The sequence below is a fragment of the Peromyscus leucopus genome, chromosome 12 (assembly GCF_004664715.2).
Source record: "Peromyscus leucopus breed LL Stock chromosome 12, UCI_PerLeu_2.1, whole genome shotgun sequence".
NCBI lineage: Eukaryota > Metazoa > Chordata > Mammalia > Rodentia > Cricetidae > Peromyscus > Peromyscus leucopus.
This window is the reverse complement of record NC_051073.1, coordinates 57,798,503-57,823,916: the sequence shown is the minus strand read 5'-3', so window position 1 is coordinate 57,823,916 and position 25,414 is coordinate 57,798,503. Positions and strand designations below refer to the sequence as shown.

Below are 25,414 nucleotides of genomic sequence, written 5' to 3'. Positions count from 1 at the left end.
TCCACTGGGGACAGGAGCATCTTAATACTGTCTGTTTTACATTGTCCCTGCTGCTGCTGCGGCTGCTGCTAGGTGGTATTAAACCGTGCCATTTAAATGTCTGAGTTGTGTGGCTTAAATACAGCATCCAGAGAGGACTGAATATCAGTGGTCAGGGAACAGTGATGAACTGGGAAACTGAGCCGCTGTGGAGAAATGCTCCATGAAGTACCCATTATGTAAGCACCGCAGTTTCTCAGTAAGATCCTCTGCTTTATATAGAAGATGTATTTCACAGACTCTGTAGCATTGGTCCTAAGGTGGTTTGGGGGCTTGGCAGCAGCTCTGAGGTTGGTGATTTGTTGTGCTAGTGAGCTTCTGCAGTTGAAGCCATATTCTTTCTGTGTTGTATTTTTGTCATTAGCCTTAAATTTACATCCAATTGCTGCATTTTCTGGCAATTCAAAGGAGATAGTTTTGGATTCTAGTAAACCTGAGTTTGAGAAAATTACAAGTGCCAGTAGTGTGGAATCCTGGGCCTTCCTTCTCTTTGAAATACTGTCATAAATATGAGTCATCTGACTAGTGTTTACAGAAAATGACTTTGAGAATGTGGAGTATCACTTTTCTCTACATGTATTCTGGGGTTGAATACTCTCATGGGTTAATATCATGGTTATCTAATTTACATGAAAACATTTATGAATTTAACAAAAACTCTTATTTCAGCCCCATGTTTCTCATAGTATAATAAATGGGAGTGTTTACCCTCTAATTTTATTTTATTTTATTTACCTCTCATTGGTGTATTCTGCTTTGTTAAACCATGCTGCCTAAAAAGGGATTTTGTCAGTCCTTGTAACGAGGCCTGAACTGTCAGAGCAGAGTGGAATTATCTTTATTTGTCCGAGCATAGCACTTGTGCTAAGTCTCAAGTGTTCAGTTACACCTGCATTTACTTTCCAGGGGACTGTCCAGTTTGAGCTGGATTTGGTCTGGTCTGTCTTTGTATATTGATGCTCTGAACTTTGATTATAAGGCTTTCCACTTTGTTGTTTGAATCTTAGATGGTCTTTTAATAAAAAAACAGCCGGGTGGTGGTAGCACACACCTTTAATCCCAACACTCGGGAGGCAGAGACAGTCGGATCTTTGTGAGTTCGAGGCCAACCTGGGCTACAGAGCGAGATCCAGGAAAGGCGCAAAGCTACACAGAGAAACCCTGTCTCAAAAAAAACCAAAATAAACAAACAAACAAATAAATAAAACAAAAAGCAAAACAAAACAAAAAACCCAGAGCCAGATATCAGGGTGAAAGCTGAAAGATCAGAGAAGCAGAACAATCATCTACTAGTTCTTACTTCTTCGAAATCCTCAGCCTAAAGAGAGTAAGTTCCTGTTTCCTAACACCTTATATACCTTTCTCTGCCCAGACATCACTTCCTGGGATTAAAGGTGTGTATGCTTTCCAGTACTGGGATTAAAGGTGTGTGCCACCCCTCCCTATCTCTGTTTCCAGTGTGGCCTTGAACTCTCAGAGATCCAGAGATTTCTGCCTCCTGAGTGATAGGGTTAAAGGTGTGTGTGTGTCACCACTGCCTGACCTCTATGTCTAATCTAGTGACTGGCTCTGTCCTCTGATCCTCAGGCAAGTTTACTAGGGTACACAATGTGTTACCACACCACTTGGTTCAGTTTCACGTTCAGAGTTCAGTAGATGAGTCTGGCCTATTAGAGGTCTTACAGTCTGAACTTGGCCGTCCAGTTTCAGCCATTCTTCCTGGTGGTGTCAGTCTTAAATGGCTGGGTAAACGAGACACTGCGGGCTGACCTTCAGGTCTGTCTCCTGGTGCTTGTATTGGGTTTGTGCATTTTGGGAATTGTTTATCAATGTGTTTAGTCAAGTCTTAAATTGATTTACCACCCACATTTGTTACATTAACCATTGTAGGCATTTGTTTCTTCAAATTCCAATAAATGAAATCATACATGGTGTTAGTCAACTTTCAAAACACGGGTGTGACAAAAATATCCAAGGAAAACAACTTAAAGTAAATTATTTCTACTCACAATTTAAGAGGTTTTGGCCTGTGTCAGCTGGTATTTTCAGGTTGTCAGTTTTGGTGAGACCCTTAACATCCTGAAAATACCTTTGTGGCAAGGTGTGGTGGAAGAAGGGGGTGGGGGTGAGTATCCTAGGGCTAAGATTTAATCCTGTCCTTGTTTGGATTTGGTTTTCTACTGTTCTTCCTCTTGCAACAGGGATATTAACCCTTGCTTGTCCCACTATTGTGTATTGAAAATATGTAACTTGTTTTTGTTTTACAGAGCTCATAGCTAATAGTTTGTTTTGAGTGTCAGGAGACTAGATTTGGACTTTTCAGCAATGCTAGAGATGTTATGCAGTGGAAACTTTCAGAGATGAACTGAATGCATTTGTAATGTGCAGTGGCATGCAAGGAAGCAGGGATAAAGTATATCCTTTAAAGGTGCTCCCCAGTGACCTGCCTCCTCCATCTCAGTCCACTTCCTAAAGTGAGTCAGTGGGGGACATTGGAGATCCCAGTGGTATAATCAAAAGTAAACATTGAAAAGCCCTGATTTTGCTGGGTGGTGGTGGCACACACGTTTTATCCCAGCACTTGGAAGGCAGAGGCAGGCAGATCTCTGAGTTTGAGGCCAGCCTGGTATACAAAATGAATTCCAGGACAGCCAGAGCTGTTAACACAGAGAAACCCTGTCTTGAAAAACAAAAAAACAAAAAAAAAAAATTCCTGATCTAAACTATTACATGTATGAAGGACAAACTTGGAACCTTACAACTAGAAGCCTCCATTGAGTGTGGTGATATTGTGTTCCCCAAAATATTGTGCACCCTAATAAACTTATCTGAGGTCAAAGAACAGAACAGCCACTAGATACAAAGGCTAGAAAATGGTTTCACTCACACCTTTAATCCTAGCATTCCAGAGGCAGAAATCCCTTTGGATCTCTGTGAGTTCAAGGCCACATTGGAAACAGCCAGGCGTGGTGACACACGCCTTTAAGCCCAAGAAGTGAGCCTTTAATCCCAGGGAGTGAGGCAGAAAGCAAAAAGATATATAAGGTGTGAAGACCAGAAACTAGAAGCTTTTGACTGGTTAAGCTTTCAGGCTTTTGAGCAACAGTTCAGCTGAGACACATTCAGATGAGGACTCAGAAGCTTCCAGTCTGAGGAAACAGGATCAGCTGAGGAACCAGTGAGGTGAGGTAGCTGTGGCTTGTTCTGCTTCTCTAATCTTCCAGCATTCACCATAACAACTGGCTTCAGGTTTGATTTTATTAATAAGAACTTTTAAGATTCGTGTTACAATTGAGCATTCAGTATTCATCCTTAATTTTTGTGTTCCTCCTTCTTAATGTGTGATTAGCAAATGCCATACCTGTAATCTAGTGTTATCCCTATTTCTGGGTTGCTGATAAGTGTATCATGATAAACTTTGTCAAAGACTTTTAGAATCAGGAACCTTTGAGTTTAGTAATCTTTTATTTTTCAGTTTCTTTTAAGATTTTTATTTTATAAGTATGAATGTTTTACCTGAGTGTATATATTTGCACCATATGCCTATCTGTTGGATCCCCCAGAAGTAGGGTTATGGATGTTTGTGAGCCACCATGTGGGTGCTAGGAGTTGAACTTGGGTCTTTGCAAGAACAAGTGCTCTTAACTGCTTAACCATCTGTCTAGCCCATAATCTTTTAGAAAAAGGTTTTCATGTTACCAACCCTTCTAAGTCCTGAGGTCCACCATGCCTGGGTCCTCCTTACACAGCTTGAATTTCTCTTATTTGAGCTTTGGGACCAAGGAGTGTTAGATGTTGGAAATTTTAAGACTTGGGAATATTACATAGTGTGATGTCTTGAGAATGGCCTCTGAGTCTAAACACAAAATGCATTATGTTTCACATGTACCTCAAACATGTAGTCTGACATTAATTTCATACAAAGTTTCAGTACATCAGTGTATTCTGTGCTTTTTTGCTTGTTATTTGCTGGTGGTGTTTATTTTTTAGTTCTGTTTTCTGTTTTTTAGTTTAAATTTTATGTTATGTATGTGGGTATCTTGCGTGTATGTATGTCTGCTGTGCACCACTTGTGTGCCTGGAGCTTGGAAGGCCAGAAAAGAGCATTGGACCCCCTTGAACTGGAGTGACAGGCAGTTGTGAGCTGCCAGGTGGATGCTGGGAATCAAACCCAGAACAAGTGTTCCGGACCGCCGAGCCGTCTCTCCCTCTCCGTTCGGTGTTTGAGGAAGGCTCTTGCTTTGTGTTTCCCTGGCTAGCCTGGAAGTCCTGAACTACTTGTCTTTCAGCTTGGCCCTCCCACGTGGCTGGAGAGCGCACACCATCCTGCTTACCGGCCTCCCTGTGACCAGCCTGTCCTGTGAGCCCATGGTGTTTGTAACGTCATGTTGCTGCTCGGAATGTTCCAGACTCGAGAGCATTTAAAATTTCACTGTACTGTTTCACTTCCCTGTTCTTGTTTCCATCTCGCGGTGTTCTAGAGCAGTGGTTCTCGACCTTCCTACTGCTTTAGCCGTTTAATGCAGTTCCTTGTGCTGCAGTGACCCCCAACCGTACAATTATTCTCACTGCTACTGCCTATCTGGAATCTTGCTACTGTTAGGAATTGTGGTGTGACTGTCTGATACACGGGATGTGTTTTCATCATTACAAACTGCCCCGAAAGGGTCTCCACCCACAGGTTGAGGACCACTGCTCTAGAACCTCGTTTTACCAGTTCACCTTTATAATTCCTTTATCTTAATATACAAATGCATTTGGACCTCCTTTAACTAATAAAAACACAGGACAAAGAGCACAGCAGGGACCTTGCATCGCCTGGCCTTGCTTTGCGTCACTCGCCAGCTTTTCCCCTCCTGTCTCCACCACAAGTTTTGCGAGAACAAACTCGAGGGCTGTCTGGTGAGAATCAATCAATGAACTGCCTTTCGTGTCTTCCTACTGTCCACTCACCTGTGAACTGAGAGCCCCATATCTCCCCCTTCTTTCTATGCACGGCTCGCTGTTTATCCCTGGCTGGCTCGGCCTCAGCAATCCGCTTGCTGGGTTTAAAGGCGTGCGCCACCACACCTAGCCTGAACCCCACATTCGTAACAGTGACTTTTAAGTATTAAAAGCAGGATAGAATCTATCTCTCCCCTCGACTTCACTTAATTTATTGATGGTGATTTTAATATGAGACCCAACAGCACAATTGAGGTTGCTTTGTAGCCATGTTGCTTTTGAGTTCAGGCTACACCGCATAAAGCTAAATATCACCAGGGTTATGAAAAACACACACTTTTTCTTTAATGCTTTTAGTTTTGCAAACTCCCCCGTCACAACTACTTAATGCTGTCATTGTAGCCCCAAACAGCAGGGGGCAGTGTTGAATTGGTGGGTGTAGCTGTGTTGTAGTTAATGGTTGGTTGTGGAGGCAGTCAGCAGGCTGGTCCCTTTGTGTGCTTAGCCTTGGGCTGGGGAGATTGACAAGCCTTGGGATGCCAAGGAAGAGGAAGACCACCAAAGGGGAGAGAAACAGAAGGGGCTTTCTTGAGCTCTGTGGGATTCATGAACTCCTACCTTGAACGTAGTGTTTTCTCTGCTGTTTTCATACTTCATTTCAAAAGATAGCAAATTACACTTCATGTTAGTCAAAAGGAGGGTGAGTGGAGGACCGAGTTACACTGGGTAATTTACACCTGACCCACCTTCCTCCAGAAGCCCTGACAGACACTGAAGTCTGCATTGGTTTGCACTTTCACCATTCAGTAGCCAGTAGTAATCCTCAGCTCTGTTTTCTGCCTCCATTTACCTAACTGGTCCTGTTCAGAGAACCCCTGTGGCTAGTGCTTTGTGCTCTTTTTTGCTCTTGATTGACATAGAAGTCCTGTCCTGCTAAAAAAAAGAAACTGACACCCCAGACCATTGATAAGCTTGTGACTATGATCTCATTGCCATAAGTTTTGCTTCGTGTATTAGCGATTATTTTACAAAGTTTGGACTGTTGGGCAAACTTTGGGCAGAGGCTAAAGCGTTTCAGAGAACCCCTGGCTCAGCCTTTGGTGTGAACTGAGGAAACTGAAGCTCGGGCAGACTGTGACCACACACACCAGTCAGCAGCAGAGCCGGAGCCAGCAGCCTGGCTTCTTGACTTTCAACTTGACGCTGTCCTCAAGCTGTCTTTTTCCTGATAGAATGGGAGACATTGGGTTTTTTCAGTCTAGAAAATAATAAAAGTTATGATAAGTGATAAACTCTCATAATACGTGCATAAGCACTGTGATTGGACTCTTTAACAGTACTGGGATTATAAAGTGTAGTAGATGCATTTGTACAGGTCTGGTTATTCAGAAGTTTTTTTGTGTAATGAAAATTAACCGTATGAAACTTCTCTTTCAAATGCGTGACTGTATGGAGAATTGACTCTAATTTGAATACTTAAGATCAGTTTCTAATCTGTGTTTTCTGTTGTTGTTGCTTGGTTCTCTTTCAGAAAGATGAGGTCTACCTTAATCTGGTGCTGGACTATGTTCCCGAAACAGTGTACAGAGTTGCCAGACACTATAGTCGAGCCAAACAGACACTCCCTGTGATCTATGTCAAGGTACGTAGCGACGGAACAGCTTCCAGTGGACACACATTGCATGGGAGCCGTGCACAGTATCGGGTTTGTTTCAGCTCCGTTGGTACTGACTCTAGATTCTGTTAGGTTCTTACCTGGTTTGAAAGCCTTCATTACCCTGCAGGGGATAAAAGGGCTCGCTGTGCAAGCCTGGTCGCTTGAGTTCTGTTCCTGGGACCAGCTCTGTGAAGCTGCCCTCTACCCCTCCACAGACACGCTAGGTCTTGTGTGCCCTATCTCACACATACCATGTTGCTCGCACATGCACGTGAGATAAATTAATTGAAATAGCTATTCTGAGAAGATAGAGTAAAACTTTCATAGTTAGGGGTTTTAATTGCGACAGCTGTAGCACCTTGTGTGTGGTGTGGGGTGAGGCTCAAGTGACGGTCGGAGGAGGAGGAGGAGGAGGAGGAGGATGTGCTTCCTCGTCTGTAGCCCCCACCTCTGCCTTGAGAGGGTCTCTTACTGAACCTTACATAAATAAGCTCATGCTTTGGGCTTGTGGGGGTCTCCCTTCCACCCAGTGCTGGAGTGACAGCCAAGTGCAGCTAGTTGCCAACCTTTGCGTGGATGCTGGAGAGCCAAACTGAGGTATCCTGTTTGCACAGCAAGTGCTCTGATCCGGTGAGATGTCTCCCAGCCCCTAACATCAGTTTAGTTTAGATGTCTTCTTCTTTACTCCACACACCAAAGCAGGAACCTACTAAGTAAATGTACAGTTACTAATGCATTAATTTTAATGCTTTACTACCATTTGTAGTTGTATTGATTACATTCATTGTAGAAATTTAAACTTGTCAGTTTTAAACATAAGCAGACATTATTTAGGTTTTGGTATCTAATAGTACTACTAATAAAAATATGGAACTGAGCCGGGCGTGGTGGCGCACGCCTTTAATCCCAGCACTTGGGAGGCAGAGGCAGGCGGATCTCTGTGAGTTCGAGGCCAGCCTGGGCTACAGAGTGAGTTCCAGGAAAGGCACAAAGCTACACAGAGAAACCCTGTCTCGAAGAAACCAAAAAAAAAAGGAACTAATGTCAAAGTAGCTAGGAATTTATGTAGTAGAATCCTAATTACTATTGTGGTAGATGATTAGAAACATATTTTTCTTCTTTTTAGGGTTGAAATGGGGAGGGGTGGACAGGGTCTTACCTGAGCTCAGATTGGCCTGGAACTTTCTGTACTTGTAGCAATCCTCCTGCTTCATCCAGCCTCCTGAGTGCTGGGATCCTAGGTATGAATTACTGAATCCAGTTAGAAACGTATTTTTATTCTCTGTGCCGTCAACTGGGAGTTGTTGGAATATTTTTTTCTATTTCTCAATGGCAGCAATATAATTACTAACTTATTTTATGGCACACTTGACAGAGAGCTGTCTTGAAGTGACAGTCCTAACACCGCCATCTTCAACTGAAAATGATCTAGAGCAGGGTGGGGGCGGGGCATACCTGACGTAAAGGAAAGAAGGATGTATCCACACCAGAGGAATCGGGCTTCTGCAGGGCTGCCCTCCTCACAGGGATCCTGAGTGAATCAGTTTATGACCAAACTTGAATGAAGAGGAAGATTGTTCATGAGTTAAGAGCATGCAGGGTGTAATTCCAGAGTGGGTCCAGATTTTTCCCAGAACAGGATTGACTTCCTCTTTCTGTCCTTTACAGGTTTGCTAGCAGGTTCTCGGAAGTTAGCAATATGGAGATGCCATTTTAAAAAGGTTTTTTTTTTTTTTAATTGAAAAAAATCGTTAAACGACATTGTATAAATTCGTAGAGAGCGGGGTGTATTTTTATAGTTATTTGGCACTTTTATTAACTTTTTAAGTTAGCATTCAGAGTAGTAGGCCATTTTCATATGTATGGCATTATGCTTTACATATCGTCCCCTCTCCCACTGTGATGTTTGTCTTAAATAGATATTGTTGAACACAAAAGAAGATGTTGGACTCGAGTTAGATGGGAGAGCTTATAATTGTTTGAACTGGGTACATTCATCTGCAATTTCCTCTCATGTAAAAATGTTTCTTATAGAGCAACTGCAACAGTTAGGAAAACAAATGGAGAATGTGTGCTTGACTTATGGTAGATGTTGAATAAATACATTGCATATCATACAGTCTTGTTATTTTGGGTTTTGTTTCTGGCAGTAGAATGGGGAATTGAACCTAGGTCCTTTCACATGCTAGACGAGCACTCCATTACTGGCCTACATACATCCCCAGCCCATATGAGAGTTTCTAGGAATCAGCCTCCTTCCTTCCTTCCTTCCTCCTTCCTTCCTTCCTTCCTTCCTTCCTTCCTTCCTTCCTCCCTCCCTCCCTCCCTCCCTCCCTCCCTCCCTCCCTCCCTCCCCCTCCCTTTCTCCCTTCCTCCCTCTTCCCCCCCCTCCTTTAAAGACATTGTAGATCAGACTGGCCTTGAACTCACAAAGATCTCCCTGTCTCTGCCTGCTGAGAGCTGGGACTAAGGATGTACACCGCCATGCTCCAGCAAAGCAGCAAAGATATTTGATTTTATGCGTTTGCCTGTGTGAATGTGCACCATTATGCAAGCAAACCTCTCATACACATAAATTTAAAAGAAACTTTTTAATGTGACAGATAAAGATAGATAAAAGGATAATTACCCAAGCCACTATAGAAATTGCAAGGTGACATTAGCCACATTCATCTCTCCTGCCATACTTACTTTATATTTCAAAGGTTAAGAAGATGTTGATTACATGAGGTTATTGTGGGGAGTAAGTGAAATTCTGCATGCAGCCTTAGGCTAGTGCCTAGCACAGTGTTGGTTGTTTTTGATGCTGTTCTTTTGCTCATTCTAGTGCAGGAAGCCTTGCAACTTTCTTCTAAAAAGCACATTTTTCTAAAGTAAACCAAAGCCAAAAAAAAAAAAAAAAGATGCAAGTCTCATTTCATTCTTAAACTTGACTTTTCAAAGCAAAATGAAAAGAACGGTGATGGAAGAGATATTTTTAAATTAGCTTTAAACTGCTAAGGATGTCTTTTGGGAAAAAACTCTTTCACTGATTTTTTTCATCTAAATATTATTCTGAAACAGGTTTTGATGTTTGTTTGTTTTTTGTTTTGTTTTTGGTAAATTGATGCCTGTGAACTCACTTGGTTATTGATCATTTTGTTGGTGATAATGAATTTAGCTCCCAGTGTAAGCTTTGGAACTTACAAATTGATTCTGTAAATGAACAATGATATAATAATAGAATTACAACATCTTAAAAAGATTAATAGATAACCTAAATGCTTTACTTCTAATTTAATTCCAAAACGCTGACATTGACGATCTTATGTATACATTTTTGTCATGCTTCATTTTGAAGAAGGCTTTAACTTGTGTAGCTAGATTTCATATTAACATTAAACATGTACTGTTAACATGTCCAGCCTTAGCAGTTTCATCACCCTCCCTGAAGGCAAGTGGCTTTCCTGGGAACTTTAACAATGCCAGGCCCCAGCATTGTAATTGAAAAAGACAGTATCTTCGTCAGTACTTCAGCTGACCATTAATCTTTTTATTAGCTTCTTGTTGTTGTTTTGGGTTTTTTTTGTTTTGTTTTTTTTTTTGTTTTGTTTTGTTTTTTTGTTTTTTTGAGACAGGGTTTCTTTCTCTGAGTAGCCCTGGCTGCCCTTGAACTCGCAGAGATCCGCTTGCCTCTGCCTCCTGAGTGCTGCGATGAAAGACATGTGCCACCACCATCCGGCACATGATTTGAATCATTACGGCAATGATTTCCATTGGGAGTAGAGCTCAGAAAGTGAGCATGAAGAAAAAGTTTACAGTGAATCTGGTTGGATACGGTGGCACATGTCTATAATGTCAGCAATTTGGAGTAAGGCAGGAGGACGGCAGGATCAATGATTCTGTCTTGGGAAAGATTAAAAACAAGTAAGTAAATAAATAAGAAAGGAAGGAAGGAAAGAAGAAAAAGAATGAATCACAACATTGGCCTTGGGATAAATAGAATATTGAAGGTGTTACATCAGTATATTTTTTCAAAGCTTTAAAAAATCTCTCTGGTTGCTCTGATGGAGTTCCAGACAGAGGCAACTCAAGGAAGGACAGGTTTATTTTGGCCCAGTAGTTGTGAAGGATATGGTGCATCCCGGTAGGGAAGGCATGGTGGAGAGCATGGGGCAGCGGGTCACATGCAGAGGATGGATGGTGCAGGAGCTCCCTTCTTCTTTTATTCCGTTCAGGAACTCAGCTCATGGAATAATGTAGGCCACAGTTAGGATGGGCTTTCCCTTCTCGGTCTAGAAATGCCCTTCCACATGTCCAGATTCGTTTTCATGCTTATTCTAAGTACCGTCAAGCTAGCAATTAAGATTCACCATCACAGTGATGTCAGTGGCATCTGTTTGTTTGGGTTTTTCAAGGCAGAGTTTCTCTGTGTAGCCCTGGCTGTCCTGAAACTCGCTCTGTAGACCAAGCCGGCCTTGAACTCAGAGATGCCCTTGGCATCTGTTATTAAATGCATTGGAAGTCTACATTATTCTGAAGAATGTTAATATACTTACTAGCAGAGTTACTGGTATCTCAGTAGGCAATTGATTCTATTCTTACTCTACCTGTGAGTTTTCCTAGGCCTCTTTTTTTGGGGGGAGGGGGGCGGGGTTTGAGACAGGGTTTCTCTGTGTAGTTTTGGTGCCAGTCCTGGATCTCGCTCTGTAGACCAGGCTGGCCTTGAACTCACAGAGATCCACCTGGCTCTGACTCCTGAGTACTGAGTTTAAAGGCGTGCGCTGCCGCCGCCGCCGCCGCCACCACCACCACCACCACCACCACCCAGCTAGGCCTCTGTTAATGATTTTGGAGGCTAACCTTTCAGAAAGACCAGTGATTCTAAAAAATGACACTATGCTGTTACAGCCTGAGATACTAGAAAAAATAATGAACCTGGCTTCTAATTTAAAGGCTGCTATTTATCACCCATATGGCCTATGGTCTCTCTCTCTCTCTCTTTGAGCTCTTCATCTATGTTTTAAGTAAAAAAAAAAATCCATCCAGCTGGCTTGAGGTGAGATGTTAAGGTGGGTGAAGGGGATTGAACTCCGGACTCTGTGCGTACTAGGCAAACGCTCTACTGCTTAGCTACATCCCTAGCCCTCTGTAAATTTTAGTTTGAGACGTGGTCTCACTAAGTTGCCCGGGTAGGCCTTAAACTTAGAATTCCCCTGCCTCGGTTGTATGCCGCCATGCCTGGATCCTTTTCTAAATTACTAGAGGATAGCACAAATAGATGTTTAATGATACTTTAATTTTCTAATTTATATAGAAATAACATGAAACTTGTTTGGGGAAAGCTGTGTACTAATAATCATCCGTATTTTACATGTTCTGCTGAGAATGCCACTTTATTTATTGCATAATGATTCAACTATGTTTGAGACCAGAGTTATTGAATTAATGTCTGTTGTTTATTCCAGTTGTATATGTATCAGCTGTTCAGAAGTTTAGCCTATATCCATTCCTTTGGAATCTGCCATCGAGACATTAAACCGCAGAACCTCTTGCTGGATCCTGATACAGCTGTATTAAAGCTCTGTGACTTTGGAAGGTGAGCTGGTTTTCCTACTCACTCCCCGTCCCATCCATACCTCCCTCCCCTCATACCCTCTTCAGTATATTACAGTGGTAGTCTAGGCTGGCCTAAGCCACATAGTGAAGCCCATGCAAAAAGAAAGCCGCCGCCACATCAGTACTGTATGCATAGTGTGCTTTAAAAAAACAAAAATGCTGGGTGTGACTATTGTGTAAAACACGTGCATGCGTGAACACGGCTTATTTCTGAATTGATATGCAATATTCATACGTGATTACTTCTGGAATGGGACATTTTAGGATTATTATGTACTTGTGATAATCTTTGCATTCTCGTTTTTCGAGACAGGGTTTCTCTGTGTAGCTTTGCGCCTTTCTGAATCACTTGTACAGCTGGCTTGAATCACAGAGATGCTGCTCTGCTCCGAGTGCTATTAAAGCGTCAAAATTTAAGTTACACATTTTTATTATATATATATACATATGCATATATATATATATATATATCCTTTTAATTTCACTTTAACCTCAATTCAGGAATGAGGTAATACATTGAGAAATGGTATGGAGTTTGATTTCTTGGTCATACACTGTTTCTTAGTAGAAAAACTTCATGCTTTCCCTTTTGGTAGTCAGTGGCCGTGAGCCTCCCAACATGCAGTCAGGCCTGTATCCGTAATAGGACAGCTCATCACACTTATTCTGTGATAGCCACCAGGGAACCTCTCCTCTTTTGTTCTGAGACATCTGTCTTTATAACTTGGATTCTGTCCTGTCTAGTGTCTTTTCATCCTTGTTTGAATTCTTCCTTTTCTGTTTAGCACCACAGATGATGTATTGACCCGTACCTGCTGGTATCTGTATTTCTTCCCGTCAGATGAAACTGTGGCTTTAACATCAGATATATCTCCCACGGGTGTAGGGAGGGACTTGAAGACACCAATCCGCTCTGTCAGTAGACTCCTTCCGAGTCTCATCCTGCACCTCTTTCAGACATCCCCGTTTTAGTCCCCCAGTTACAAACCCTCTCCCCCCGTGTCTCACTCCGCTGACTGTGGCGCTGCTGGAAATAAGCCCCCAAAGCTCGCGTTGATGGTTGGCACGGAGCGCTGCTGCTCATCTCACGTGGGGACGGACGGCTGCCCAAGTCAGTGGGGCTTGTTACTGGGCAAAGGGACTGCTCAGTCCTGGGAGAGCCGCCAAGTGCCGCAGGCTTCCTCTTCTCGTCGGCGTGCTAGAGCAGCGTTAGCACTGGGGTTCTCTTGGGGTGGAAAGAAGCTTTCTTCTGCGAAGTTACAAGGGGAACTTTCACAGGTGTGGAAGTAGCTCATTCTTACCAACTCTGAGGAAAGACTTTGAGACGCTTCCTGCTCTTAGGTACTAGGGTAGCAGAAACTCAACCAGACAGACTTACTCTTCTAGAAAGTTTTTTACTAGGTGAAACAAGGTCTGGCAGGAGCTGGAAGGGCTAGGATGGGGTGTTTCTAAGGACCAGATTAGGTGAGGCCACACACAAGGCAGAGAGTCAAAACCTCTCACTCACAAAAGAAAAAGTTAGCTTCACCGGCATTGAGGGAAAAGAATACACAGGCTATGAAAGCCTTCAGTTATATAATTTTGACTTATTGTGAAATTTCTGACCATATTTAAGAATATGTTTGTCAATTAAAAATGGACCTTGTTTGTTTGGGTTTTAGGGACAGGGTCTCTCTGTAGCCCTGGCTGTCCTGGAAACTCACTCACTGCCTTTGCCTCCCAGTGGAGTGCTGGGACTTAAGGCACGGGCCACCATGTCCTGCTGCTTGTTTGGGAGCTGGAGTTTAAACTTCACATCCCAGGCAGCTACTCTATCAATCAAGGAGCTCTATCCCAAGCCCCCAGAGTGCACTTCTGAAGCTAGAAGAGTCCATTACAGTTACACTGAAAGCTAAGGGTCTTGGTTTTCTGAAAACGTTACTATTCTTAATGGTTGTTTTATGTGGGCCCAAGAAAGTTAAAATTTGAGACTGCTAATGAAGGGAAAACAATTAGTTTAGTGTCATCGTTGACTAAAGTCAGTGGAGGGGAGGAAGCCCAGACTTGAAGGTTGAAGGACACTTTCCCCTGGCTGTGTGGTGTCTTTGCTTTCCCGTACCGTCACCTCGGATGTTTCTCTCCTGTGTCTGTGACGGCCACCGTCAGTACATCTCCGGAGGTGCCTGCTGATTGGGAACGGCGTTGTCGGAGGGACATTTCAAGAGATGCTAACTGTAATTCGCTTTAAAGTTGAAGTGTGTATACTGTAAAGTACTTTAGGAGCAAAGTTGTAATAATATGTAAACAGCACAGTAGAGATAAAATTGATAGGTTCTGAGTCGTCTTTTTTCCCTAAAGTTGAATGTCTTTTTGCAGTTTGTTTAGTAACAGGTGGTTAGACAGTTACAACCTGACTAGAACATGGAAGTATGCATAGGTTGGTTGTGTAAGCCTTGAGCTGGTCATCCTGAGTCAGAAGTCCAATTTAAAAGCAGTGGGCAGTTTCTTACCCTTGTTTAAAAGCATGTAGGTGAGGAGTATTGATATGTTCGTCTGCTCTGATCCAGTGTCATTCTTCTGCTGGAGAAGACTCCTTTGAAATGTCCTGTCCCTTACCTTTATTTAATTACTTAATATTTTTGAGACAGTCTCACTGCAGACCAGGCTGGCCTCCATCTCACAGAGATTCAACGGTCTCTGCCTACTGAGTGCTGGGATTAAAGGTGTGTACCACCATGCCTGGCAACCATTTTTATATTTCAGAAGTAGAATTCAGGAAATAGGGAACCAGAAAAATGCAACATGTGTATCCTTTTGTAACTTTTAATCTGTTTGTTCCTTAGGTAGCATTTGACAAATCACCTTTTTCATATCAATTTGATGAAATTGTATATTTCTTTCATTGGAAAGAAACAGTTACAAGTGTGTTGTATTGCAGTGTAGATAAATGTGGTGTGTGAATATGAGTATTGTTTCTTTAAGGCATGGATTAAAGATTGCTCTTTATTTTTATTTTTTCATAGTGCAAAGCAGCTGGTCCGAGGAGAACCCAATGTTTCATATATCTGTTCTCGGTACTATAGGGCCCCAGAGTTGATCTTTGGAGCCACTGATTATACCTCTAGTATAGGTAAGTACTGAATCTGAGTAATGTTTATAACTGGGGATCACACCCTGACGCTTACAGTTTCTCTGACATGCAGAGGGCATGGCTGCAATATATTTTTGCAGAAATGTATAGAACCAAAATTTTTTAACCTTTTAGAATTTAATGTTTATTTTTCTATTCTTATGCATTTTTAGCATTAGAATTATAAAAGTATTTATTATTTTGTAATGTAGTTGGTTTAAATCATTTGTTTTTAGCTTAAAGTTTCAAATAATATGTAAGTACTGTAACTCTTTTGGTAAGTTGTTTTTAATTTAAAAAAAAAAAATAGTGTGAACGGCAGGAAGCCATATGCCATGTGGTCTGCATGTGGGGGTCCGAGGACAACTTTGTGGAGCCTGTTCCTTCCTTCCATCCTTATGTAGGTTCTGTGGATCAAACTCAGATCATCAGGCTTGCTCTGCGAGAATTTTTATCTACTGAGCTATCTCATGGGCCTGTATTAGTTTTCTGGTTCTCCTGAAATATTTACTTCTGAGCCTGATACCTAGTTAGAAAATTGGTTAATTAGTAATGTTACTTTTAAAATGTTAATACTGTAATTGATAGGGCAATAATATTTTTGAATTCCTACCATATGCATTACTTAGTTTTTGGACAGTTTAGTTCATTAGTTGTTCAGCATATTTTAATCCCACTGGTCATTTAAAGGTTTCACCGGAGATGTCTAAAGATAGAAGGATTAGAGACAATTGAGATCGTCACTGACCTTGTCTTACCTGTTCTAGTATAATTGCTGTGTCAGCACAAAGACCATGGCCTGCTGGATCTGAATAGCAAGACAGAAAGCTAGGCTAGGTTTGATAAAGGAACAAAATTATTTTATTTCATATATTGGGGAGTGGGGAGCTGAGGCTGACATTAGGTGTCCTCTTCTGTCTGAGCTGTGAAATGGAGAGAGTTGCTAATTCTGCCTACTTTTCATGGTTGCTATGAGGGGTAGAATAAAATGTTACTGAAGAACTATAGGATGGAAGGTGACTTTCTTTGTATATTTATTAACTCAAAGGTTCCCCAAGAGCAAATTTTAACCCTTCGTCCTTGGGAATGTCATTGGATATTCTAATTGATTAGTGTTTGATTCAAATGTTTGATATTGGTCATAATATATATATATATATATATATATATATATATATGATACTGGATTGATATTTGGTTGTGCTAGGCTCACCTAAAATAGTTACAGCCAAATTTCCTGACACATTATGGAACATTTATGTAAATCAGGGCTTTTGGGATCCTAACAAACATTTGGCCCATTTTTAGATCTAAGTTGCTTACTTTTTAAAGTTTTTAAAATTTATGTGTATAAGTATTTTGTCTGCCTATATAATATACCACATATGCACATATATATGCCTGCATATATGTGTGCATACCACTTGCATACTTCGTACCTGTGGAGGTCAGAAGAGGATAACAAATCTCTTAAAACTGGAGTTATGGATGGTTGTGAGCCGTCATGTGGATGCTGGGAATCCAACTAGGTTCTCTGTAAGAGCAGCAAGTACTCTTAATGGATGAGCCATCTCTCCAGCCCTGATCTTGCTTCCTAAAGCTGTATTAAGATTTATATGTGCACGCCTTTAATCCCGGCACACAGGAACCAGGGGCAGGCAGACTTCTTGTGAATTCCAGCCAACCTGGGGCTAGCTACATAGTGGGTCAGTCCCTGTTTCTCTCTATGTGTCTCACTGTATGTTTCTGTCTGTCTGTCTCTGCCTTTCTTTCTCTCTCACACACACAAAGTAGATTTGTAAAAGATGAATACTTATAAAAATACTTATTTGTTAAAAAAAAAAAAAAGAGTTCAAGCATATGAATAGATTTTTTTTTAAAAAATTAACAATATTTGGAATGGAACCATTACTGATTCTGACTAAATTATTGTCATATTTGGATACAGCCAATACTGTGTGATCAAAATAAAATATACATTCACCTCAAATTATAGTGTTACAAGCTTTCTTTTGTTTTTGTTTGTGTTTTTTCCTTCAGATGTATGGTCTGCAGGCTGTGTGCTGGCTGAGCTGTTGCTAGGACAACCAATATTTCCTGGAGACAGTGGTGTGGATCAGTTGGTGGAAATAATCAAGGTGAGATGGTTGAGTTACACTTGTGAAGCAAAAATGCTATACATACGCACCGAAAAACAAACAATACAACACAACAGAACAACACATTTAAACAGTGGAGGAAGGATTCAGACGTTTTAGGCCCCAGAAACCCGTGTGAATGTTGACGGGGCCTGGTGTTTTCCGCCGAGAGAGCACAGAAGTACGCTGGTTAGAAAGAGTAGCCATACCTGCCAGCTCTGGTTTAGACTGAGACCCTGCTTCAATGAGTATAGGGAACCAGTGACCAAGGACGATTGCTGGACCTGCCTTGGGCCTTCATGTACATGCACACACAGGTATAAGAAAGGAGAAAGGGGTGGTAGGTCGTTTAGTCTGCTGTGATATAGAGCAGGTTTAAAAAAAATCATAATAAATAAACTTAGTTTTTTTAAGATTTCTTTTTATATTTACCGTATGGATTTTTTTTTTTTTGCCTGCTTGTGCATATGTGTATTACATGTGTACATAGTGATCTCAGAGTCTGGAAGAGGGTGTTAGATCCCTTGGATCCTCAAACTGGAGTTACAGATCATTGTGAACTGCCACATGGGTTCTGGAATCAAATCTGGATCCTCTGGAAGAGCAGCCAGTGATGTTAATTGCTGAGACATCTTTCCAGCCCCATGATTAAATTATTTTAAGATCTATTTCATAATAGAAGATTTTCCTTTCAAAATAAGGAAAAATAGGGGCTTGGCGTCATTGTGTCGAAAGGTAGTTGAAAAGGCCAATGGTTGGCCGTCTTCGTTCAGTCTCTGTGTAGTTAGGTTTTGTAGCTGAGATCACTGTGGTGTAACCTTTTTGGTAGCCATTTTTAATTTCAGACTGAATCCTTAACCTTATTAACAATACTGTTTTTTTTTTTCTTAAAGATTAGAAAAAAGTAGTGTAAGTCATATAAGGACACAAAGCAATCTTGTAGAAGGCTTTTTAAAGTGTGCAAAATACTGTTCAGTTTTCGAGACAAGAAGTAGGCATTATATACAGAGTCCTGTGTGACTAAAGGGAATGATACTTTTAGAGCTTCAGAAACAGGACTGTTGTTCATTTGGGGTTTGTTTAACGCAGAATTTTCCAGACATCCCCTTTCTACTTAATATTCCTTTCTTGAATACTCCACTTTGGCTGAGATTCACCTAGATTTTTTTTTTTAAATGTTTGGTTCCTATGAATATATAGCAGACAAAAGGGTTTTCACTTTTATGTCAATGATTTGCATAATCACAGAATTAAGGAGGAGAGGGATTTGTCCCCAAGTATAAAATTATTTATAAAGCAAAGGCTGGTAGCTAAACCACTTTTGATAAAGAATAGACTGGAAGACTCATGTCCTAGTCTCAAAACTAAGTGTTCAGTTATAGTTATAGTTTTTGAACTTTGAGTACTATAGGACCCCCCACAATGGACTGGTTCCTCCTGTATCAATCATCTGTCACAGAAAATGCACTATAGACTTCTCTACAGTCTAGTCTTATGGAGGTGTTTTCTGAATTGAGATTTGCTCTTCCTAAATGACACTAGTTCATGTCAAGGTAACATAAAACTAGCCATCACTGAACTAGAGAGATGGCTCAGTGGTAAAGAGCATTGACTACTCTTGCAGAGGACCCAGGTTCAATTCCCAGCACCCACGTGGCAACTCATAACTGTTTGTAATTCCAGTTCCAGGGGACCCAATACCCATGGCAAAATACCAATGCACATAAAATAAAAAAATAAATAATTAAAAAAAACAAAACCAAGTAGCCAGCACACCACATATCATTTTAAACCCCTTTAACTACATCTTTTGAGTCAGTGAAGGATTTTTGTCTTGGTATTGGGCTCAGAATATAGGGGTTCTTGCACTGAAGGAGTTAAAAGGTAGAGTGGGAAGAGGGGTTGGTTTTTACCTCAGATGGCTGAGCATTGTACAAACGCTGGATTCCTGTGGGAGTTGGTGCTACCTGGAAAGGCTTCATTAGAAAATAATGCATCCACTATTGAAAGAAGGCTAGTGCTTCGCTGTTAACTGAAGTCAGCTCTGCTGTGTGTTTTAGTCACTCGAGGTGGTTGTGAATGGTGGGGCTAATAGAATAGGAGTGTACAGGAAAGAGGAATCTAGAGCTGTGGGCCGGAGGGATGCACTGTATTCTAGGGAGGTAGAAAGCCACTGCAGAATTTTAAGCAGAGGAGTAGGGTTCTCAAGAGGGCTTATTTCCTCCACAGCAGCTTTAAACAAAACTAGCTGCATGTGCAGCTCCATTGTTGAAGTTTAGTGCCCTCTGGTGTTGAGCCATAAAAAAGCAACTAACTAATACCTCCTGGGCATGACTATTGGTGTAGTCTTCGTTGGGGTCATTTTCAGGCAGCCTTGGCAGGAAGCTCTGGAGGCCTCAACTCTAGATAAAGAACTGTAGGCAACTGAGGAATTCTGAGAACTGGAGAAATAGTCTTCCCTAGTGAAGAGCACAGTTAATTTCTTATCCAACCCAAATGGTCACCCCTGAAAATATATACATGTAAGTAACATTGTGTGTACTGAGCAGCATGTGTGTGTGTGTGTGTGTGTGTGTGTGTGTGTGTGTGTGTGTGTGTATGTGTTGTAACAATGATTAAGAAAAGAGGCCATAAATTTTAAAGGGAGCAGAGGGGGGGGGGTTGGGGGGAAGAAAGGAAAAGGGAAATGATAAAATTATAATCTCAAAAAATAAGAATTAAAAAAAAAAACCCTTGGAAGAAGCGCCTGTTTTGGAGCTTTCTATAGATGCTTACTTTGGTCTTTATTTATTTCTTTGAAGATACCAATTCAGTTTCTGTTTTGATGTTTTCTGTGTGGGGGTCAATTTGTAACTAGTGGATTAAAAAATACTGTAAAAAAAAAATGTGGATGGGAACAGATATCGCTGAAATGATTTTGATTAAGAGATGAAGAACATCCCAAAGGGATGTAGCAGCTAGATCCCTGATTCTTTTCATCTTTCTCCTCATCTTTATGATGTTATAGAATGATGAGCAGAAGAAGGTATTTTTTGCATAGATGGAAAGGTCATAAACTCTATCACAATAGAAGAATGATTCTGCTTCCATTTGAGTGATATTTTTTTTATCATTTTTCCTTCTTCTTTTACTGTGTGAATAATCTAGTTTCTTTTCTATTACTGTGATAAAACACTCTGACCAAAAGCTCCTTAGGTGGCTTAACACGTCCAGGTCACATTCCATCCTTGAGGAAGTCGGGACAGGAACTTGGTAGCAAGCCTGCTTGCTATATCATCGTGCAGCATTACCTTTGGTCAGGAAACTCATTCACAGCCAGAGAAGTACAGCAGAAACGTGGAAGAATGCTGCTTGGTGACTCGCTGGCAGATCCACACTTACTTTCTTATACTGCCCAGGACCACCTGCCCAGGGAGTGCAGCCACCCATGGTGGGCTGGGCCCTCCTGCATCAATTAACAATCAAGGAAATATATAGACATGCCTGCAGGACAGTCTTATCCAGCCAGTTCCTCAATTGAGACTCCCTTCTCAGGTGACTTTAGGCTGTCAAGTTGGCAGTTAGAGCTAACTAGGACAGTGAAATGCCATGCCTAGAGAAAAGTGCATAAAACTTTTATGACAAGTTTAAGTCATGGAAGGACTCAATTTTTAAGAAATCCAGAAATAAGTATTCTTTGTTTTGTGACTGGATAACTTCCACCAAGGTTTCTTGGAGATTAAAATAATAATCCCATTTCTTAAAATTCAACTGAACCTTGTTTTGTGTCTGAAATGATTATTTGCATCCTATCCATAAAATAAAATTATTCAATATCCTATCCATAAGATGAAAAAGTTGTCCAATTTCAAAACTCCAGAGTTAGCTGTAGTGAATCAGGTGAAATGCTCTCTAAACCTGTTAAGAACGTGATAACTAGACATGTTCTGAAATTGAGCTCTAATAGTTGAGTTATTAACATGTCTTTTACTTGTGTGTCGGCTTGATATAATTATACTCAGTCTGTTGTCATGGTGTCCCCCTGGCTTTCAGACTTACATTGTCATTCATTTACTAGCCAGTGGGTATGATTTTTATTAGCATGCTGTTTTATATTTATACCTTAGCTGCCAGTGTGGACAGAGTTTGCTGCTGTCTGCCTCCTGGATTTCCCCAAGTGAACATCAGCCCTGGCTTTCTCTCCTTCGGGGTGTTTGCAGGGTTCCTTTCCTCCCTCACTGCAGCGTGGCCTTTGACCTCATCTTTATTTGTGTTGGTTTTGTACTGATCTTTGCTGTTGTTGATTTGTGCACAAGTCTTTGGGCCCTCGTGTTTTTAATATGTTGGTGACTTCCGGGGCTCTGTTGGCCTGTGTTTTGCTCGTTTTTGTATTTTAGATAGGGAATTACTAGATAGCCCTGCCTAGTCTGGAACCTGTTCTGCGGCCCTGTCTGTTGTCAGACTCGGTAGTCCGTAGCCACCAGGCCTGGCTCCCGTTGGCATCTTTATTAGCTTTTTTCTTATTGCCGTGACAGAGTAACCAGTGAAAGTGCGGATTGGCTCACAGTCAGGACACAGTCCGTCGTGGTAGGGAAGGCATGGTGGCGGGAGCCCAGAGAGCAGTGAGTGGTGTGGTGGTCAGCCTGCTTTCTCCTTTGTGTCTTGTCCAGGACCCCTGCTCATGGAAGCCCCTCATAGACACCTTGAGATGTGCCTCCTTGGTAATGGTAAATCCTGTCGCGATGATAGTAAGGATTACCTATCCCGGCTTGTTAAGCCATATTTCCTTGTTGTGCTGTTTAGAGGTTATTCTAGGATTAAGACTACAGCTCTTTAAAATGTCAATTTTTAAATCATAATAGTAATGGACCACCTCACATACAAGCTAGTGTCAACTGTTGTATCGCCTCACCTTTTTCAGTATAATTTTAATATCTCTTCTACCTGCTGTAATCCGTATACTATGTGCTATTGTTTTGTTTATAGACACTTCCTCTGAAGGCTTTTTGTTTTTATTTTTGGTGGTTAGGGGATTTTTTGTTTTACTAGCTTTGTGTACAAATGTAGCTTTGGCTGTCCTGGAACTTGCGATGTAGATGAGGCTGGCCTCAAACTCACAGAGCTCTGCCTGCCTCTGCCTTTGAGTGCTGGATTAAAAGTGTGTACAATCACACCTGGCTGTGAAGAAAAAAGTGAATATTTTATTTTTAATCTTGTGTATGTGAGAGAGTGTCTGCCACATAGCTGTGGCTTCCCCTTGGGGACCGGAAGCATCAGATCCCTTGGAACTGGAGTCTCAGGCAGTGCTGAAGCATGGACACAGGTACCGGAATCAGACTCTGGGGGAAGAGTAACACTTGCTTGAACACGGAGCCATCTTTACCAGCTGCAGGACTTTCTGAAGGAGCGGGAAGCTGTGTATTTATCACTTGGGGTTCTGGAGAGGGAAACAGATATAGTTATCATAATCCCTTTGTCAGAGCGGGGAGAGCCTGTTAGAAGCTTTTGTCTTTCGTCCCGGAGTGTCCTCTTGGGATGAAGAGCTGCTGCTAACAGTCTGAGCGGTTGCTCACACTAAATGTCTTTAGAAGGATCCTTTTACTGGCTAGAGTGCTTCCCCAGCCTCGTTCTCATTTTCAGTTAGCATTTTTCTTCTTGACACCTGGGTTTAATGTGTCCCCTTTTTTCATGGTATTCTTGAAGGACCTACACCCCCACTCCCTTTTAAATTAGAATTTTTTATAGTTATTATTTATGTTTATGAGTGTTTTGCCTGTCTATATGTATGTACACCATGTACATGCCTATTGCCCGCCAAGGGCCGAAGAAGGTTTGGAAGGTTTGGATCTCCTGGGACTAGAGCTACCATATGGGTGCTAGGAATCAAACCCTAGTCCTCTCAAGTAGCAAGTGCTCCTAACCCTTGAGCCAACTCCCTGCCTCCCGTCCTTCATGTAATGTTTAAAATAATTTGTTAACATCCTTAGTGTTATTTATCTGTCTCTCCTCCCTCTTCTGTCTTACCACCCTCCCCAATTAAAAAAGCTCCACCCTTTTTCCATTTTCCCTTAATATATCTATAAATTTTCCTTTTATTAATGACTTTTACCAATTGATTATGACTTGACATGATGTTCTTATTTATGCTAATTGAGGTCCCTCGAATCTCTTAGATTATGAAGCATGCAAGATTTTAATCAAATTAGTGGAAAACTTTTAGTTTGTAGTTTTTCAGATAGTTTTTTTGTTTGTTTGGTTTGGTTTTTGCTTTTTGCATCTGCTCTGCTCTGTACTCCCAATTCTTCACCCTTTTCTCAGACCTGCTCTTCCATTCTTCTCCAGGACTCTTAGAGGGAGTGGTAGAAATACTCTCGTTGGCACTGAGCACTTGGTGGTCACTTACCCTCAGCATGTTAAGTATCCATTAGGCTTTATATTTACTGTTGTTTATTGTAATGAGAAACTTCTCTGATTAAGGCTGGGAGTAGTATTTGGCTGTAGGCACAAAAATAAACATTTTTATGTAGAAGGCAGTTTGCCAGTCTTTTTTAGCTTTTCTTTTGTCCATGTGTTCTTACGTCCCTGTGTCTTATGGTGGCCAGAGTACAATTTTGTGTGTCGCTTGTCAGACACAGGACTTCCTCCCCTCCCCGCCCCCATTTTTGTTTGAGGCAAGGTCTCTCCCTGACTTGGAACATGCCTCGTATGACAGGCTGACTGGCCAGTGTGCTCCCAGGGTTCTGTCTGTCTTCTTCCCTCAGGCCGGCATGGCACCGGGCCTGCCCTTTCACGTGCGTTAGTAGAGAGCACATTCAGGTCTTCATGCTTGCCTTGCAGGAGGTACTTCACCAGCTGAGTTACCTCCTCAGCCCCAGTTTCTCCTTTTCTAGATGTCTGTGTCGGGTTCCTGTATATAAGCTACTGAAATTAGAAACCAAATTGTTTACTTCCGCACTAAATTCCCATGCTCCTCTGGAAATCATCAGCTTCAGCTCATTTTTACCTCTGCAAAGATACTCATTCTGGGCCTTCATTTTTCATCCTAAATATGTTTGAAAACAGATGAGTGGTCAGCCAGCTAGGACCCAGACCTGCATACGGTTTGCACCCATGCTGTGAATAGGCTTCTGTTGCGATTGCTTTTTTACTGCAGTATCAGAGCTGAAGAGTGAGCGGGAAGTATGGCTCACAAACCTACTCTGTTTCCTCTGACCCTTTCTAGGAAAACAAACAAACAAACAACCAAACCTACCTGCAGTGACCCGTAGATCACTCATCTAGTTATCTAAAGTTTACTGATTCTGTAACCCTTCATGATCAAGTCTAGAAAGGCAACTTTCTCTCGTGTAGGCCCAGAATTTGCTCTGTAGACCAGGCTGGCCTTGAACTCACAGAGATCCACCTGCCTCTGCCTCCCTAGTGCTTCTGTTAAAGGTGTGTGCCTCCACCACCCAGCCTATAAATAAGCTTTAAAAAAAAAAAAAAAATCACAAACTTGTGTTTTAATGTTTCAGTTTCCCTGCTTTATCAAATCACCAACCCAAAAAAAAAATTGCCTAGGAAGAGGTTTGACTTTAAGATTAAAAACTGATCAAAAGAGGAGAAAAATGACAAGTTCAGTGTTTAGTAAGAGAAGTGACATCTAGAACCTTTTGTGATGTTTGGATGTCTTTGTTCCCCATCTGACATCCTTAGTAAATTCAAGGTTGGATGGCTTTTTATCAAATAAAGTGTGCTGAGGAATTTCTTTATTTGCTTAATTGATTTTTAAAATAATGATAAGATTTTTGATGACAGGCTACAAGTTAGTAACTAAAGCTTCTTAAAAGTCACAAGTGCATGTCTTAAAGGTAAAAACAGCAGTTCAGTTCTGATCAACAGCTGTAACTAAGGAATTTTGTACCATTACTGTTGAGTAGGTTTTGCTCCAGTGCTAATGCACTGTGCTTA

The 25,414-nt window shown here is 41.5% G+C and overlaps 1 protein-coding gene across 2 annotated transcripts in view; it reads left to right on the top strand.

The window, feature by feature from the left end:
* Positions 1-25,414, top strand: part of Gsk3b (glycogen synthase kinase 3 beta) — a 175,558-nt gene that overhangs the window by 109,721 nt on the left and 40,423 nt on the right. For both annotated transcript variants that reach the window (XM_037209762.1, XM_037209763.1), the window contains exons 4-7: positions 6,515-6,625; positions 12,088-12,218; positions 15,241-15,347; positions 17,388-17,485. In XM_037209762.1, the coding sequence (XP_037065657.1) occupies positions 6,515-6,625; positions 12,088-12,218; positions 15,241-15,347; positions 17,388-17,485 (447 nt within the window). The remainder of the gene's footprint in view (positions 1-6,514; positions 6,626-12,087; positions 12,219-15,240; positions 15,348-17,387; positions 17,486-25,414) is intronic.